The sequence below is a fragment of the Leuciscus leuciscus genome (assembly GCF_965113295.1).
Source record: "Leuciscus leuciscus genome assembly, chromosome: 16".
Taxonomy (NCBI): Eukaryota; Metazoa; Chordata; class Actinopteri; order Cypriniformes; family Leuciscidae; genus Leuciscus; species Leuciscus leuciscus.
The window spans coordinates 20,704,483-20,724,654 of NC_138740.1; the positions used below are offsets into that span (position 1 = coordinate 20,704,483).

Here is a 20,172-nt window from a genome sequence, read left to right on the forward strand (position 1 = left end):
GCACGGCATACAGCCCCCAAAAAAACCTGATTAAAATGTCAAATAGGATAATAAGCTTAAATGTCTCTAGTGTACTAATTCTAGCTCAGCTAACTTAACTGGAGATTTAATTTCAGATAATAAACAACATCAACAACAAGGTCTGTTAATCTGCAAGATATCAAAGTAGTAATGTGTTATATGAGCTAAGGCTTCAAGATGAAGCTTGTAATTTCCTGTAATATTTCTACATTTCTGCTGTGTCAAGCCCACTACAGACTATTTTATATAACAGTCGACAGAAGAGGAGGAAAACAGGACGAAGATGAAAGGAAAGAGGCAGGGGTGAAGGTGTGGACCAGAAAAAGAGGACATTGGCGCAGTTGGGGGAGGTTTCCTGTCTGCCTGGTTTGTGTTATGCTAAGCGCTTTGTTACAACGGATATCGCAAATGGTCCTTAAAGCTCAGGTTATAGCCGATACATTATATGGAGAGAGAGCATATGCATACATCGATGCGTGTTTATGTAATCCCAGTATGTGTGTTAAATCAATCTCCGCTCTTTCCTAAAACTTAACGAGCTGCTTCACTAACTACTCTATACATCAGCTGCTACCTTCTAAGTTAACATCTAAATCAAAATGCAAGTCTGACTTAAAGCCATTCATACAAGCCAAACAAATAGCGCTACTCATATAAAGAGCTTAAGAGCCCTGTCTAATGCTTAAAGATTGAGTTAATTCCAATAGAGTTTGACATTAACATGATGGTAAGCTAATAACTTTGTGATACTCTATATTAATTGATACTTTTTAATACTGAATAAAATAGTTTAATGAAGGGGGTTCACCTATTGTGGCTTAAAATGTTGCCTAACCATCTAAAAAAAACACACAAAAAAACTGGTAAGACCAGAAAACTAGCTTAGGCTTGTTTACATGGGTTTTCAGCAAGGTAGACAGCTGGTCTTAGATGGTCGCCCAGCCCGGTCAAGATTGTGTAGCTCAGTGTTTATCATGTGGTGGGTCGAGAACTAAAAATGGGTCACAAATTGGGTCGAAAAATATGTAATAAGAACCTATTTTAAATATTACATATGTGAATATTATATATATATGTGTGTGTGTGTGTGTGTGTGTGTGTGCATATGCATGCATGTATGTATGGATGTATATTAGGGATTGAATGACTTAATTTTTCAACTGAAAAAGTCTGAACCTCGAGCTGAGACTCGAACGCGGGTTGCCTTGTGCACAGCTATGATATATGACACAGTGCTGCCAACAAGGCTATTGCTCCAACAAAACAGCTTATTTTTAGGAGTTCTTTTGTCTTTGGGTCGTTATATTTCTCACAGATTTCTGCTCGTTCTAAATCAGATACAGATAAAGTAGCAAAGATAACATTTATATGAATGCATAAGTGAGAGAGCGATTGCGTGTGAATTAATTCTACCTGTCACTCTCTATTAATAGAGAAGCTGTGGGTTTAAGTTACTAAGAAATATATGCTAGAACTTTTCAGTTTCGAAACAATTTTATTGGTAAATCACAGAACAGTGTTGACAATACATTTCTGCGCTCCTGAGTGTTTGGGTGTGCTCGATCTGCACATGATATGCGAGCTACGGTCTTGTATGTGTGTGATTTACAATGCAGCAGCACATTAGTTTAGAACGGCGATTAACTTACGTGTATAATAAGCTGTATAAAAACGTGCATTCAACTGATCAATTTTGAGCATCCAGATGGTAAAATCAAACATATCTGGTGGAGCACTCTCGGAGTATGCATTTATTTGTCATTTTAACTGTTGGAAATGCAGCGTAAAAGTGAACTTCAAAGATTTATTATCGTTTTGTGCCCTCTATAGGCCACAATTCCACAAACCTGGAAGACCTTCTAAACGTATGTAAGGAGTAAGGTTTTTAAGAAAGGAAAATTTAATGGATGAAACAAAAATAGTAGGGAGAATCAAGGAATTATGAATAATTTACTGCCATTGAGAGAATAACATGTAATCATGTAATCAATAAAAAAAAAAGTAATTTTAGTCTGATTACGAGTATTTTAAAACGTAATATAATCAAATTATTCATTTTGGAATCTGATTACGTAATGCAGTAACGTAATTACGTATGTAATCAGTCACCACCCAGCAATATATATGTATGTATATAGTGCTATAATATATATATATCATTTGTTGTGAAATGTAAAATCTGGGTCGTAAAACAGAACCTCTTGGGAACCACTGGTCTAGCTGGTTTTCCAGTAGCTAAAAAGTGCCCAATTCCCTCTAAAGCCAACAGACGAGCCTGATCGGCCTGAGAGACCAGCTAAGACCAGCTTAGGCTGTTTTAAAGGGATAGTTTCACTTTGAAATAAAATTTTGGTATGTTTTAGCTTACCTCAAGGGCATCCAAGATGTAGGTGTCTTTTTTTCCGCAGTAGTTTCAATTTTGATATTTTTAGGTCAAACCGTTCTTGTCTGTCAGTCAAATAATGCAGGTCTATGGTCACCACCTCAAAGAGCATGCACAGAGTCCAAATTAAACAATTCCCCATCGTAAGTACACATTGATGGCCTAAGACACGAAACGAGCGGTTTGTGTGAGAAAACGAACAGTATTTATATCGTTGTCATCTCTTGAACACAGCCACGTCCAAATGATCTGAGGGCGCGGGCGGGTATAGATATAAACACTAGATGTCGCCTTGGCTACTGCAGTTCATTGGAACGAAACCGTAGCCAAGGCGATATCTAGTGTATATATCTATACCCTAAAAATATCAAAATTGAAACTACTGCGGAAAAAAAGACACCTACTTCTTGGATGCCCTTGAGGTAAGCTAAAACATACCAAAATTTTATTTCAAAGTGAACTATCCCTTTAAGTGTTTTTTTCCAGTAGGGTCCATAGATCCAGTAGCTCACTAGAGTCTGGAACAGAGCTACAGACTAGGAATCTGTGAAGACCTCCATTTCATTGGCATAGTTAAAGATGGAAAATCTGAAGATGAAAGAATTAATTTATAATCAAAGGGAAAGTGTGATTGAAGACCAAGCAGATTGCAAAAACTGCCCGGGAAAAGCACAACTTCACACAGATGTGATACCTAGGTCCAGTCAGGAACAGCGCATAGTAATCGAATGGTCTAATTTTTACCAGTGCTTTTATTCTCAGAGCCTGATGTCTAAAATCATGAGCATGCCTTTTATTTCCAAAGCACCCCCAGAGAGCATAAATGTCTTTACAAACTCCATGAAGAGCACACAACTCTGACTGCATGAAAGACGGTGTGGGCCGCACAGGGAGGAGGAGACGGAGGAGATGATGGAACGGTTCCGTATGATTGCTACAGGCAACATTCTGCCCTCCTTTACCCAATTAAAACCTACTGATTGGCACATAGGTGGTTAGCCGATCATGCATGCAGGAGCAGTGATGCAGACAGAGCTGGCCTGTTCTCTCTCTGGCTGTGATGACTCCACTGCAGCTGCAGCAGCTGAGCTCTCCCTCCTCTCTCTCTCTCTCTCTCTCCTGAGAGTCTCTTGACAAGACGATAGCTAGTGTAATGCACAAACACGCACAAAAACGCAGCCTAAGCAACTTCAGTCCTTTGAGAGCCAAACTCTAACCCTACTATACTATGGGTTTCCACCACAAAACACATGATGGTTAACATTTACAGTATCCACAGAGAGGGCTAGCTATACTCTCATAAAGATGAAGTTCTTAAAGGGATAGTCCACCCAAAATGTTTAATTCTGTCATCATCTACTGACCCTCACGTCATTCCAAACCAGTCGGATTTTCTTTCATCTGCAGAACACAAAATAAAATATTCTGAGAAAATGATTTTGATATGTGGAAGATATTTGTAAACTGATTGCATAAATCCATTTCAAGGGATAGTTCACCCAAAAATGAAAATTCTGTCAGTAATTACTCACCCTCATGTTGTTCCAACCCCGTAAGACCTTCGTTCATCTTTGGAACACAAATTAAGATATTTGATTAAATCTGAGAGCTGGATCACTCCTCCATAGGCTTCTAAGGGATTGAAACTTGCTGGCCCAGAAAAGTTATTAAAGAGATCGTTAATATAGTCCAAGTGACTACAGTGGCTCAATCTTAAGTTTATCAAGCGACGAGAATACTTTTTGTGCACAAAAACAAAACAAAAATAACGACTTTATTCCACTATTCATTTCTTTCTCTCTGGGCCTCGCGTTAGTTCACGTAGTGTTTTAGCGCAGCGCTTCTGTGTTGTACGTCACACGCATCAGCGTCGGCCAATAGTGAGCCTACGTGGTGACGTGCAACACAGACGCGCTGCGCTAAAACACTACGTGAACTAACTCGAGGCCCAGAGAGAAAGAAATGAATAGTGGAATAAACATCTTCCGAAGTGTTTCCAACGAAGAAGGTCTTACGGGGTTGGAACAACATGAGGGTGAGTAATTACTGACAGAATTTTCATTTTTGGGTGAACTAACCCTTTAAGTTTAGAAAGCAATAGTTATGAGTACTGTGAACATATTTCATTTGAGTTCACTAAAAAGAAAGACAATTGAACTCTACACTCCATTCAAATATTTTGCGTAACTGTAACTTCTCTTTATTGCTTAAAACTATTAAAATTAGAATCATCAAATTACCTCAAACCTCTTGCAATTAACTTCTAGCTAGCAACAGCACACATGCATGTGCTAATGGTACTAACAAATAGACTACCACTGCTTCAGCAAGAGATAAGAGAGAGAGAGAATGTTAGAAAAAAAAAGTGTTTAATATCCCTGTTAAACAAAAAATGGTTGGTAATGTTGTGCCAATATCCTACTGACCAAAAATGTTAGATTGAATCTCCGCACCAGGAATATTGGATCCAGGCTGGTACAGAGGCTCAGAGGTCATCCTTCCAGAACTCGAATCTCTTGTGAAAGCACATACGGATGTTGCTGGAAGCCAGCGATTATAGTTAATAAAGTTTTAAATATGAATATTTTTCTTACAAAAACCCATCTCTTCGCTTCAGAAGGCATTTATTAACCCACTGGAGTCATATGGATTACTTTTATGATGGAGGGATGCGCTTTTTGGAGATTCAAAAACTGGGGCACTATTCAATGCCATTACAAAGCCGGGAAGAGCCAGGATATTGTTTAATATAACTGTGTTTGGCTGAAAAAAAGAAAATCATATAAATCTAGAATGGCTTAAGGGTGAGTAAATTATATATCATTTTAATTTTTGGGTGAACTAGTCCTTCACTACAACAAAAAAAGTGAAAACGAATCCAAAAAAGAAAAGACCAAATGAAAGTAATATGAGAAAAAAAAAAAAAAAAATATATATATATATATTCTGTTTCACAAAAATGTCTCATTATGGAAATAAAAGGGTTGCTGATGCCACTTTGTTAAATAAAATAATTTAAAAAATAAATAAAATATAAAAGTAATATGAGAAAACATATGCTGAATTTGTTGCTTCATACAAATCTCACTCTACAAAACAAAAATGGTTATTAATTTTGTATTATTTTGAGGAAAAAGGACCAGGTCATTGCTAGAGCTGTGCTCAATACGATCTGAAACATACAGTGTGTTCCTCTGATTCCCCACTGCTGTCTGGGCTCTTTTCTCAGAAACCCAACACCAAACGCAAAGGATAGAGAGAACACTTAAGCATGCATTTTGACTTTGCTCACCTCTCTCTTTGCCTGTAGGTCATGATGTTCCCGCTTTTCCATCTATTTAAGCAGGCTGGAGAAGTGTGAAAGGATAAGGGAACTAAAGAGAGACAGCTTTCATAAGAGCACCACCTCCGTGACTTTCCAACCACCCCTTCTCTTATCCCCCCTGCCAGCAACGAAATACCCAGTAACCTCTGTCTGCTCTCTCCTTCATTTCTTCCCTTCCCACTCTTTTCAAGGCCCACCATTCTTCCCATTGGGACAGGGCGAGTGTGGGAGTCTGACAGGAGCTTTTCTGTTGGAGGTTCGAGCTGTCAGCTCCCTCGGCCCTCCCGGGTACCCCCAGGGTGCATTCACTCTCACTATTAGTAGCTCTCTCTTCATCAGTAGCAAGATTTCTCATTCATAACAGGCCTCAGCTGCCAGTGCCGCTAGCCAGGACTTTGAAAAAGCATTAAGTAATGTCTCTTAGGTTGTGAGGTGCTATGTTCTATTCACGCTGACTCTTTGTTCCTCAACCTTTGATTCTGTTCTCCTGTGTGCACCTCCTTTATTTTTCATGGAGTCGAGTGAGAGCTTGAACGTGCCGCAGATTTTTTGATCCAAGTACACACATGCTCTCAACTACTTTTATAAGGACTTGTAATTCACGTGGCATCTCCAGCTGTGCACATTTGCACAGCTGGAGCATTCTGGAGTGTGTTGGGAAACCTCTCTCTTATTTGAGACTTTTCTTTATCTTTGTAAGGTTCAGATGAACTCATGCATTAAAAAAATACAAAAAAAAGTGCAAAAATAAAATTAATGATCTTAAGATATATTTACTCTACCTTGCAAAATATTTTTTTCATGTTTTAGGAGTCTCTTTTGCTCACCCTGAAAGGCTGCATTTATTTGATCAAAAATACAGTAAAAACAGTAATATTGTGAAATTACAATAAAAAAAATAAAAAAAATATATAAATGTTTTAAAAATGTAATTAATTCTTTAATTGTATACCATAATTTTTTTTTCAGTTCAAGATATCAGATTATTTGAAGAACATAAAGTTCAAGATATCAGTATTTATTTGAAATGGAAATATTTTTACAATGTCTTTACTGTCACCTTTAAGCCAAAAAAAGTACTGACCCCAAACTTTTGAACGGTAGTGTATATTATTATTTATTTTCAGAGAATATATTTTAATTGAGTATGTGTGTTACATAGATGGCAAATTGTTTTACGCATAAAATGATAGATAGATAGATGATAGATAGATGATATATATATATAGGTATATAGATATAATATAGATATATAATATAGATATATAGATATACATATATATATAAAATATAGATATAGATATATAATATAGATAATATATATCTCGATATATTAAAAATATATCTATCTCTCTCTATCTCTATCTATATCTATATATCCCATTTTGGCCAGGTCTCTCTTGAAAAAGAGGTTTTAAATTTCAATGAGATCATCTGGTTAAATAAAGGTTAAATAAAAATAAAAAAATAAAAAAAAACTGATCATGTACTTTTCCACCCTCGTTTCCATTTCTCAACGATGAACCAATAATAACCAGCAATTCTGAGGAAAAGTGTTCCAAAAGTATTGAGGATCATAAGTGACGACACCCTGATACCAGAAACTGCATCCTCATGAGAGAACTGCAGCATCTAGCTGGAGGCACCCGGCTGTTTCTGACGAGAACACCTCTAGGCCGTTAGAAGGGCTTGTTCAGCAGTAATGATGAGAGAAGTCGACAGAGGCAAAACTTACACTATACACAGCCTGTGATTTACTAGACAACTCCATTACCTCATAATCAACTAGAAGCAACAACTGACGCAGACACACTGAGATGTGTTGTACATGTCCACTGGTGACCATAAATGCTGCACAAAGTGACGGCCAAACCATCGTCTTCATCGAAGTATAAGGCAAGATATTGAAAATATAGTGTCATGCTGCACAGATGAGTCACATGATGCTATAAGTAAAGACCAATCCTCTCTTTTATGGCCAGTAGAAGGCTCACTAGCTCAGTAACCATTCGACTGCAGAGTAATAATGGAGCATTATAAAGAATCCATCATGGATGAAAACATCCAACGGAGAGTTGGATTTCTTTTTCCAGAAGACAATGACAAAACTATCATGAATGAGGTACAAATTAAGGTAAATGTTTATTTGTATTTTAAGCATTAGAGGCACAAATCCTGTGTTTGTTGCTGTGAGATCTAATAGATGCTGTTCAGGTAGATTTTATGTTTGTTTTTTTTGTTTTGAAAGAAATTAACACTTTTATAAAGCAAGAATGCATTGAATTGATTAAAAGTGACAGTAAAAACATTAATTTTAAAAGGTTTCTATATTAAATAAATGCTGTTTTTGAATGTTCTATTAATCAGTTTCATGAAAAAAGAAAATCTATAAAACTGATAAGAAATGTAATCTCGTCAGGATGAACAATTCAAGCCTGTTAACCAAGTTATTGCAAGAATAAAATGATCAAACTATTATTTTTCGTTACTTTATGGTACACGTACAACATTTGATCCCAAACTAGCTAACCACTATGCGACAGCTTCATTTACGACCCAGTTACACGTACTAGCATTTTTTTTTTAATATTAGAAATGTTGTTTACGTTTAGTGTTTATTTAGTAGCAATATGTATGCAGGGTTTTAAACTGCATTTGAACTTCTCAAATTTAGGCAACAGGGTTGTAACAATGGCTAACTTCACAGAAAGTAGAGAGAAAATAAAACGGCTTATGCAACATTTAGTTTGATCTCCTGATGTTTACGATTTGTTGACAAAGAAAAAAAAATGTCTTTAAGAGGTTCAATCCTTATTTTGTACAATATTCATGGCAAGTGCCTGGTACTAAAGAAGTACAGCTCTACTGTGATAGAAGGGGAAAAGGCCATGACGACTGCGAAAGGACAAACACACTTCAGACTGACTCTCCAGGGAGAATAGGATGGTGTATTTGAGTTTGCGTCCTCATTCAATTTCACATATTTACTTAGAGCGAGAGAGCTTCTCTTTTTTTTTTTTTCTTACTCCATACACCCTCCTTCTCTCTAGGGTTCTTAATGTTTGTCAGCTTCCATCAGTCTTCGTCTGAAGCCTTTATGCAGAGACACTCTCCCACAGTCTCACTATGTCTTTCACTCTCCACAGCTTCAACCCTCCTTCAATACAGCCTCCAGGCTCTTGACACGGCTCAACTTCCTGACAGTGATGAACATATCTTGATATCATATAAAAGCAGCCCTTACAGAGAAGAGGCACTGCGGAAAAAGAAGGAAGGAAGGAAGGAAGGAAGCAAGGATGGAAGGATGGAAGGAATGAAGGAAGGAAGACAGAAAGAAAGAGCAGAGACAGCAAAGCATGGGAGACTGACAGTAAAATAACTAAATATTCAGCGAACATGACGACTTCTTTTAGATCTACATTAAACTTGGCTTGCTCAGCAGGAGCCTTTCAAAGTCAGCAGGACAGTGCTAGAAAACATAATGAAACATTCAAGCTTTTATTTAAAATCACAGAGAACCCTTAGAACCAGGAACATAGCCTTGGCTCCAATGGTTTCGCCTCCTGATATGCCATGTGGTTTCTAATTGAGATTTTTTGTGAAAGAAAGAGCCTGTTTCTTTAAACATCTGTCCAGAACACTGTTCCCAGCTTTTGAAGCATTCTACAATGGCCAACAAAGCAATTCACAACATGCAAAAGCTACCCATGGCGTGACAGAGTATGAATGAGTGTATGAGTTTTTTGAATAGCCAAAGATTGTGGTCACAAACCTTGAAGAAGTGGTCTAGCCTAGGCATATATAATTTAATCATTTAAAATTTAAAACACAACAGCTACCTATTGGGCCCTATCTTGCACCCAGCGCAAGTGACTTTGTACACCGACGCATGTATCATTCCTATTTTGCACCCGCGCAAAGCGGACTTTTCCCTCCACAGAAGCACGTCGGTTAACTAAGAAATAGACTTGCGCTTCCGGGGGCGGTTCAGCGCAAAGAGGAGGCGTGTTCCGGCGCAAACGTTCCTTCATGCTATTTTGCAGGTTTAGAAAACAATTGCGCCACTAACCAGGAAAAAATAGTTTAAAGTCAATGGCGCGTTGCGCATGTTATTCATATGCTATTTTAAGGGCGCATGCTTGGCCATAATCAATGTAGCGTGTGCACAACGAGCATACACTTTGATTCTCTCATCTACACAGAAGCAGCAGTTTTCATTTTTGCAAATCATACATTATTTAGATAGATAGATAGATAGATAGATAGATAGATAGATAGATAGATAGATAGATAATTAGATAGATAATTAGATAGATAATTAGATAGACAATTTATTATAAAAGCATACATCTAGCTTACACATTTACCCAAATTATCATACGCCTGTTTAACCGAAGTTAATTTGGGTGGGTTTCTCCATTTCAATGTAACTTCTCTCTTTTACGGCCGTGACGAGAGCGTTGCTCTCCTCGGCTGTGAACCGCTCCTGGCGCGCGCCTGGCAAATCCGCCGTTACAATAGCAATCCGCTATGGAAAAAGCGCATCTGCTCTTAAAGGGAATGTGAGATGACGCTCTGATTGGTTTATTTCACGTTACGCCCAAACCACACCTATGAATAATGAAGCTACTTCAGACCAACCCATTTTAGATTTGCGCCTGGCGCAAGAGTCATTTATCCCGCCGGGAAAATAGCAACAGCGCCGAGACCCGCCCACAAAGTTACTTGCGCTTTGCGCTTGACACTTGCGTTTCAGATCGTTAAAATAGGGCCCATTATCACACTGTGACAAAAAAAATACAGTTTTAGGGGTAAAAGACAAAGAATCACATTGCAGAAATTGAATGATGCTAAAATCACACCTGGAAAGTTTGCCTTTTAAAAGGGAATGAATGAGAAAGAACAGGAGAGAAAAGTGATTTTTTTTATGCCATATCTGATTGTGTCTAGTTTTTAACAGCCCCAGCAACAGTAACCTCCCACAGCAGCCAAACCCACAATAACATCTCAACATCTACATACCTGTATATTAGGCACCAAATATGTCCTGATGCCCTGTGACTGTTGCGCCACACAGCATTTACACTTTCAGTGTGGACAAACACATCTGCTAACTTATGTGGCCTCCAGAAGCTTACGTTCTGCAAGCGTACAGCGCCATGTGGTGCCATCCCAAAAAGGCACAAAATCACTTTCACAGACCTTTACCTTGACTGTTCCCTGCAGGTGGAATGACCTGCCTGACTTAGCCATTTTCAAGAAAGCATTGACCCCATTAATACTAATACGAACAGTTCTATTTCTATTCTATATACTTTCTTAGTTAAAAAAAAAACAACCTTGCTACATGTACTGTGCTGGACTAACTGGGACATGTCACAGCACTTACATATTATTGCTCTTTTGTTGGTTTAACTGCTTCTGTTGTTCTTCTCATTTGTAAGTTGCTTTGGACAAAAGTAGCATGTAAATGCTAACAATCTGGGTTACACCTCTAAATATTTCTGCCAATTAATTTTTGGGCATGGTCGGTTGAGGTTTGTCCAGTGCAAATGGTTTTGAGATATATTTCTGGTGTGTAAATTTATAACAAAGTGATAAATAATGAGAATACTTGTTTTCTTCATGTACCATCTGCAACGGATCCTAACAAAATGTGCTCAAGCAGCCTGCTGTTGCTATGGTAACCTCCCCAGGCAAAGACGTCTAGTCGAATTCTAACTAACTTATAATCTAACTTCTAAATCATTGTTTGATACTGCTGTATGCCATTGAAATGTAAATACTTTTAAGATTCATCGAACACTGTCATCCTTCTTTTTTTTTTTTTGCCATTCACACCCTCACCCTACCATTGTAATAAGGCCACTAGTAAGTCACTGTGAATAAAAGAATAATCGAAATGACAAATTAGTGATTAGTAGCTGTCCTATGTTACTACTTCTGATGTCCAATACATCCACTAGTCATGATCCAGATCTTCGGCAAGCAACCACCCTCCCAAAAATAATAGAGAGATACTGGTTTCTCCATTCCACCTCTGCAAATGGATGTCATAACCACAATCCATTATTTGAACAGTTAATTAAATCTTGTGGTGGCGGTACTAGATAAATTGGTTATTTGAAGATGCCTAATAAAAACAAGGGAGCTCCCAAGCCCCAAAGGAGAAGAACGGCCTCCCTCCTGCCGAGTGCAGCGACGGGAACAAGTTTAGGAAGAGGAAGTAATAAAAAAGGAGAGACAGAAAAATAGTGTAAGCGATCATGCAAAAAAAAAACATGGTGTGCTAATGCGGAAGACAAGATTAATCAAATGTGGAAGGAAGAGGAAGCCTGTAAATTAAGGCAGCAGGAGAGGTTTGAACTTCACGCATATCCTGGAGCGCACTTCATCAGTCTTCATTAAAAACAGGCAGGCCGCGGCACTGCTCAAGCTCCGGCCATGACGCCCAGCAGCTTGAAGTGATTCTCAGAATTCTTCCGAGGCCAGGTTCGCTAGTCACGCTTGGGAATGCGGCCCGCAGGGTAATCGAGGACTTTCCTGATTGTAGAGAGCGCAAGGTGCAGAGAGGCGTAAAGATAAATATTGGGGTGGAATGACAGAGTCAGTGCAAGGCAATTTTCGGAGTTTGTTCTGTCTCAAACTTTACTCTAGGGGAATTTAGATGGGAGAAACACGAGCAAATGGACAGCAGATCTTTCCGGAGGAGGAAAGAAAAAAATCATCTTGAAAGGTATTTTAAGTCACGTTGGAGCAATTTTTAAGATTTGTGCATAGGGCAAGATGGGAGGGAGATTAGGCAGAGAGAGAGAGAGAGAGAGAGAGAGAGAGAGACAGAGAGAATGTGTTAGGAGGAAAAACTAAGAGGTTGGAAAAACGATGCAGTGCTTTAAAAGCTTCCCTGATGGCCGACCCTTCAAAGCTCATGTCTTCAAATGCATATGTCTCCCCTCACATGAGACACACAAAACCTTCTGAGCTGCCTCACTGCCTACATAGGCAGCATCCTAACTGAAAGGGAACCTCATAATTAAGATTGTTTTTAAGTGCATTTACATGCGCTTTAAAAGTTTAATTTGAAGATGTCCTTTTGAGGATACTGCCCAGTGACAAACTGTTCTACTCCTAAAGGTAAAACATTTTTTCACTGTGGTTCAGTTTTTGTGAAGTCAGACTAAAGGCCTGACTATCTCTCGGTCACCTTCTCCCTTTCTTTTTCTTTTTCTATCAGTCTCTTTTTCAAACCGTTTCTCTTCCCATCCAAAAGCTGAGCTTTAATTGATGCCGTCTTTTCATTTTTCAGTCAGTGAAGAGAGTACACAATTGGCCAATTGATATTGATATCTATTTTACTTTTTAAGTGTTTTATAAATCATTTCATTACACAAGTGAATTTGCTGAAGGCTACCAGGAAAGCTTGATAACCACGTTTATTCATTTCATTCACAATATGTGCATATTAAGTATTAATCTGATGCTTAATCTGCCAAAAACGGCTCCATTAATGTTGGTCTCGTCTAGGGCTGTCAAAATTGCTCAAAAATGACGTTCGAATATTCCCTCTAAAAAACACACGAATATTCGAACTATTCGAACATCTGGTTGCGCATTTTTTCAATGACGCGCATTACGTCAATAACAGGACAAATTAATACAAAGAGACATACATAACTTGTATAGGTAGTTAATTTAAGTTTAAACATATTCGACAATGTATTACCAACACAAAACCAAGTAAATAAACTAATGGCCAAGACCGCAGACCTCAGTCTCGCTCACTCGCAGGCACTCTCTCTCTCTCTCTCTCTCGCGCCCTCGCGCTCACGCTCTCTCTGCTCATAACGGTTTAAATGAACAACAATAAGCACATGTTGTGTGCTGATCAAGAGTTTTGTGCAAGCAATTTAAGGTCGCGATTCTTGCCCCAAATATAGCAGGCTTCATTCAGTGATTGAAACAAATGTATTAACATTAATTGAAGTTTTACAGTATAGAACCGACATTGAACGCTCCGAGCGAGCTGTGGTAAACATGGAACTTTTCTGTTTAACTTTAAATAAAATGAGGCACACAATTCCGAGAAATGTGACAACAAAGAACTTTTACCCTGAGGTTCATAAAAAATAAAGTGCTATTAAAAAAGAAAAAGGCTACTTACATTATTGGTGCTTGTATTAAAAAAAGGAAAAACTGACTGCAATTTATTCCATTGTCTTTTAGTGCACTGTCAACTTTCAGCAGTGACGCTGTGCTAGACAGTGCGACTCGTGACCTGTCCCTCAAGTCTGGTTTATACTCGACGCGTCCGCACGAGCGCGAATCGCACCCTATCGTTTCAAAGAATAGTACATCGGCGAGCGCGTCGAGTATAAACGCCTCGTCCGTTTGGGGGAGGTGCGCGCGCAGTCTGCGGAGACTCGCGCTGTGGAGACAGGCGAAAGTATAAACAAGGCTTCAGGCAGCGCGCGCGCCCACTCGCAAAGCAGACAGCCGCGCCTCTGCTTCCGCGGGCGTGTTTTTCCATATTCGAAATTCACATTCGAATATTAATTTTCACGTTCGAATTTCTGTTTTTTAAAACTATTCGAATATATATTCGAATTTAGAATATTCGTTGACAGCCCTAGTCTCGTCACACTGACAACTGCGAATTACATTACATGAATCATGTAAATTATATATTTTCAGTTCAGAATTTTCATTTTTCAGTGAACCATGCCTTAAATGTTCCCTTTATGGGCCGCTCACTAGTCTTTAGAGCTATATCCTTGTTTCATCCCCAAATAAAACTCCCCGATTAAAGCAGCCAAAACAAAGATAGGTTCTCCTAATACCCCCCAAACGAATTTCTAAAGACGCTTACAGGAAAGCTCCTTCCCTAATGGTTTATGTAAACACATTTATTTTATTCAGGCTGATTAAGCGCAAACACTCCATGACAACTTCTCCCATCCGCACCCCTCCCTTCCTCCGAAACCGGCACATCAGAAAAGGGTAAGGTCTGCACCCTTCATCCGAGAGTGCCATTAGTGCCATCACTCCAACTCTGATCACATTATGCAGATAAATACTATATTATGTGAGTGTGTTACCATCTATGGTCTCACGTGACTCACCCAGCATTTTCAGGTTTGCACGTGTGGGAGATAAAAAAAAAAAAAAAGCTCAAGATCTTAAAAGTGGAAATGTTTTTAGCTCACTCAAGGTCTGATCAGAGACTCAGATGGCAGCCAGCATGACGGGTGACAAGACCGTGAAATGTCTGCTGCTCAGATGCCTTTCAAAAGAACAACACATTTAATAGGGGAAAAGAGAATCCATAGGTTCAGTCACAAAAAAAAAAAAAAAATCACTTCTCATCTGATCTCTTACTCAGTTTGTCATGTCAGGCTTATCGTGCCTTTTGTGCTTGCTTCTTCATGGGAAGTAACCATTTTCACGAGGAGCATAGCAGCCATTATAAAAGGGCGAGGTCATGAAACTACAAAGCCTGGTGAATATTAATTTATAAATTAAGTTTTGTAATTGATTTTTTTTTCTAAAGTAATTGACTAAAGGCATGACATTTACTCTAAAAATCTATTTGACCAGCACAACACACACAATCTCAGTTTGACACCACAGCACCTTTAAAGGTGCAACTGAATCGATTTCCAGAGGTCTATGCTGAATCTGATCGCAGTCGTGCTGCCCCAGATCGTTTATGCAAGCACTGTTGTCGAGAAAAGCCTTACCTTGACCCCACGGACACGGAACTCTGCTAATGCTCGGCTCATTTTGGCAGAGGCCGCCGGCAGATCCTTTCCACTGGCGATGACTTTCACCAGGAGTGAATCGTAATGAGGGGAAATGATAGCACCCTGGAAGGCAGACGCGCTGTCCAGCCTGATACCCATGCCCTCTCCACTGCGAAAGACCTGCCAAAGAGGAAAGAAGATGATGGTCAGAATACAGATTTGGACTAAACTTTATGTACATGCTTGAGGGACTGCACTTGAAAGAACCAAAATTTCAGACTTCAGGAAGACAATATTCTAAATGGTCAAGAAAACCACCTTTATATTTTGACACTTTACTTTGTGCTTTTATTTTTACACCTTATTTTCACACTTGAGGAAAAGTAATTTCAGATTCTTGAAAATAGTCTATAGATAACACACTGGATGCAAACAATGCATCATGACTCACTAAATCACTCCCTTTATAAATCAATACAGCTGACAGCAATGGAAGAATCTGTTGTCTTCCGTTTTTATACACCTTTCAACAGCCACTTCAGCTAATTAATTTTTCCCTGCACATCTGAAATAATGACTGTTTTAACATAATATAAAAAATGAAAAATGTTTCTATGATTAATTAATTTTGCAATTAATTGACTTTGTGTTTTAAAATAAATAATGACTGTTACATAAAAGCCAGGTCATGATTTTCTGCTCGTTTCTAGCCACAGTTGCAGCAATGCAAATTGTCAAAAATTACTTTACTTAATCTACTTAATTTCCCCAAAAAAATTACTTACAAAAATATGATTACTTTTATATTACTTAAATAATAATACATAATTTACTACTACTACTACATTAATAGTTACATAAAAGCCATGATTTTCTGTTCTTTGGGCTTCTAATTTAAATAATACTTTTTCTAAAAAAAATTTAGGTGTCAAATTATTTAAAAATAATTATACATTTCAGCTGACTTAAAAAAAAATCTTATTTTCATTTTACTGTTGCCAATACATCACTTTAAGCTTATAGCTGGTTGGTCCGTGTTAGTGAACATCAAAGGTAGTATTTTTTAAGCTGATTCTGCTAAATGCATTTCAATTCGGTGAAGTGTGTTCAGTCGCACTCTTCTAAACTGTTCTCAGAAAGCACATAAAAATGAACCAAATATTCCCTAAATAAACACACAAGGGGCAGGGTATTTTGGATAAGTGCCATGATGGGCGTAGTTACTCAAAAGGTGAACCGGTAAAATCGGCTGTTGAAATGTTTTGCGCATGATCACAACATATGTCGTGTGGATTGAAGGGTTTGAATGCAGTGTTTAAAGGTGCAATTGAGCGATTTAACAAAACAGCTCTTCAGGGTGAGGCACAGGAGGCGGCCCTCAGTCGCTTACCAAAGCAGAAGGTTAAAAAAAATAAAAAAAAAATAAAACAATTTGAAAATCTAACATTTCACAGAGAGCTGCCCGTTGAACTGTACAAACATTCATCCAGCAAAAATAGAGCAACTGTCAACACAAGTACCTCAGGGGAGTGTGCAGGCAATAAGAACAAATTGAGGAAAAAAACACTGACACACACAAACATGCACACAAAAACACTCACACTGCAGCCAACTGGCAGCAGTCATTTACTGTTGGAATTGTGCTCTGTCTCAGCCTCTGGCATCCACATTACAATCATCAGCACGGTAAAATTGATGTGCGCAGCAGAGATCCAGGCATCAGCGGAGGTATTGTAAGGGTGGGGTGTTAAAATAGGGATATAATGAGACGTGAGAAACAAACAGAAATAGAAAAAGAAGCCAATGCCTTGGCTTTATTACAGCTGCACTTTGGGTAATGGCTGCGATTGCTCAACATCGATTGTGTCGCCACTTATGACATAAGACGTGCTAATGAACAGTAGATCCACCGGAGATTATACAAGCATCGCCATGGCAATCTAAAAAAGTAATTTGATATCACTCAAATTGAGTGGAAATTTGATTTGACGCCGTTAATGGCTTCTGCCACCCAGTGAGATGACCGTCACAGAGATAAGACAGCATTTTTCTGTCATTTACACCCTGAATGCATGTAATGAGTGAATGAAAATTGTTATCATCGAGAAGTCTACACGAAACCAAAATGGATGCCGTTTACTTTCTTGAAAGTGTACTTGGTAATGAAAAAGTTTAAGCTAAAGAAAAGAAATTCCCACACCGTATTTTCTTGTAAAATGTACTCCAATAATCTTTTAGTTTACAACTACTGAAAAATCTTTTTTCACAGTGCACACTATATTTTTTCTTGTTGAATATCATGACATTTCAGAACTTTGCAAACTAGAATTCACGCTGCCTTTTTAAAAACTAGCGTTCATTTCAATTACAGTCAAAAAAATTAGCAGAAACACAAGAAATACCATCATATCATTATCCGACAAGCTCCATGCTGATCCATCCGGCTCAGCTTTGCTCAGAAAAATGAGACAGGGCAGCCATAACAGCGATCCAAAGCTGTGTACTTGGCTTTTCATTATCAGACAGATGCTTTAGGACAGGATTTCTGTTGAAGCGCCACTGATCTGGGTCACAGCAAGACTTCTGGAGGAAGTGTGTGACACAAAGAGATCTGAAAAGGAAGGAAGGCAGGCCAAAGCTCTGCATGGGTCAGTCTTATTCTCTCTCTTTGTTCTTCTCATCTCTCATTCTGTTTCTTTCTTGCTGGTGGCAATTATGAAGCTTTGAATAGAGGCTCAAATGGATGCCGAAACTGATGCTTGTCTCCTTCACCACCAGGGGCTTGAGTCAAATGAGAGTTTTAAATACAATTACAAGCCTCTACCTGCCATGCTGAGAAACAAAAAGGAGGAGGGAAACTTTGAGCTGCGTTCTAATTCACAGGGTCCCTACACAGCATTCACACAGAGCAGGGCCTGCGTAGATGATCACAACAAAATGTGTTCATTTGGAACAGTGCAAACACTTCGGGATTCTGGGTATGGTGACAATATACAGGTGTACATAAATACAAATTGAGTCTATTTTGGGGGGGTTTCTGTTTGAAAAGAAAAGATTACTTTTACTCAGCAAGTACATTTAAATTTGTTTAAAAGTGATGGTAAAGACATTTTGGTAGCACTTTATTCTACATTCCTGTTCCCCATGTACATACTATGTAATCTAGTAATTACAATAACTGGGTAATAACTAGGTACTAACCCTAAACCTAACCTTAACCCATGTAGTTACCTTATATTACCCAGTACTTTCTTATGCAAGTACACCAAGTACACGACACGTACTGTAAAATAAAGTGCAACCAACATTTTTAATGTTATAAAATGTTTCGGTAACATTTTATTTTACATGATATATGACATATGATATATGTTACATGTGTTTACCATAGTAATACCAGTAAATGTTGCATAATTACATGCAACTAATCCTACCTAACCCTATAGTAAGTACATGTTGTTAATTAATATTACTCAGTACTTAAATATATAATTACATTGTAACAATGACACCTTAAAATAAAGTGTAACCAATGATTGTTTAAAATAAATGCTGTTCTTTTTAACTTTACTTTACAATAAAAAAAAAAAAATCATTGAATCTGATTAGACCGTTAGCATCTCTCTCAAAAAAATGACCAAAGAGTTTGGATATTTTTCCTATTTAAAACTTGACTCTTCTGTAGTTATATCGTGTACTAAGACTGACGGAAAATGAAAAGTTGCGAATTTCTAGGCCCATATGGCTAGGAAATATACTCTCATTCCTGCGTAATAATCAAGGAACTTTGCTGCCGTACCATGAGTGCAGCAGGTGCAATGATATTACGCAGCGCCTGAAAATAGTCCCCAGGTAACTATTCAAGCTCATCTTCAGTGTATTCAGGTTCAAATAGATATGGTTCAGGATCTGCACCAAAGTAAATGTCTTCTGAATCGTCTCTCACAAATATCTACATGGTTACAAGGCACGCTCAAAATAAAATAGAATTACGAAGTGTTATTGTTTATGCATTTTTCTAAACTTTAAATAATGGTTCACAAACTGTTAAAAAAATACACTGAAACACTCAAAGACAATACCATTTATACTTCCATAGTGGTGAAATCCAGTTGCTCCCTATGTCTTTAACAGACAGTGACTAAATATATAAACTTTCTATGATGTGGAATCTTGCTTAAGGTGGTCAAATACCCTGGAAGTCTTTGCAGGGGACTGTTGGGCGACTGGAACATGCCTATAGACTTTTATTAGAGTCACTTCTTGAAACTCAGGCATGAAAGAGAACAACAGGGAGACAGCAGGAGAGAGTGATTTCAGCAGGTGAAGGGTAGAGTTTCAGAGATGGCAAGAGAAAAATGCTAATAGAGGGAAAGAGATGCCACAGTTTCTGAGCTCCTAGCAACCCTGCATGCTCTAACAGGCAGAAAACCATCACAGGAACACAGGAGGGAGATGAGCGAGAAACGCTCACCCGATTGTTTCATCTCGGAGGGAATATGAAATTTGACGCATGGAAGATCGTGTCTTTGAGCATGTCATCCTAATCAAAATTGTTCCTTTAAAAAAAAAAAAAAGATCTGATTTAGTTTGAAAGGTTGTCTTATCTAAAAGAAGATGCATGATATGGAGTTCAGAGCAGAAATTCTTTGCCTTCTGGCAAAAAACAGACTGGGACTAAAACGTCCCACTGCATCATGTGT

General features: G+C 38.3%; 1 protein-coding gene across 1 annotated transcript in view; it reads right to left on the reverse strand.

The window, feature by feature from the left end:
- Positions 1 to 20,172, reverse strand: part of pcxa (pyruvate carboxylase a) — a 119,934-nt gene that overhangs the window by 38,286 nt on the left and 61,476 nt on the right. Inside the window, exon 10 of the mRNA XM_082141057.1 lies at positions 15,467 to 15,649. Within this exon, the coding sequence (XP_081997183.1) occupies positions 15,467 to 15,649 (183 nt within the window). The remainder of the gene's footprint in view (positions 1 to 15,466; positions 15,650 to 20,172) is intronic.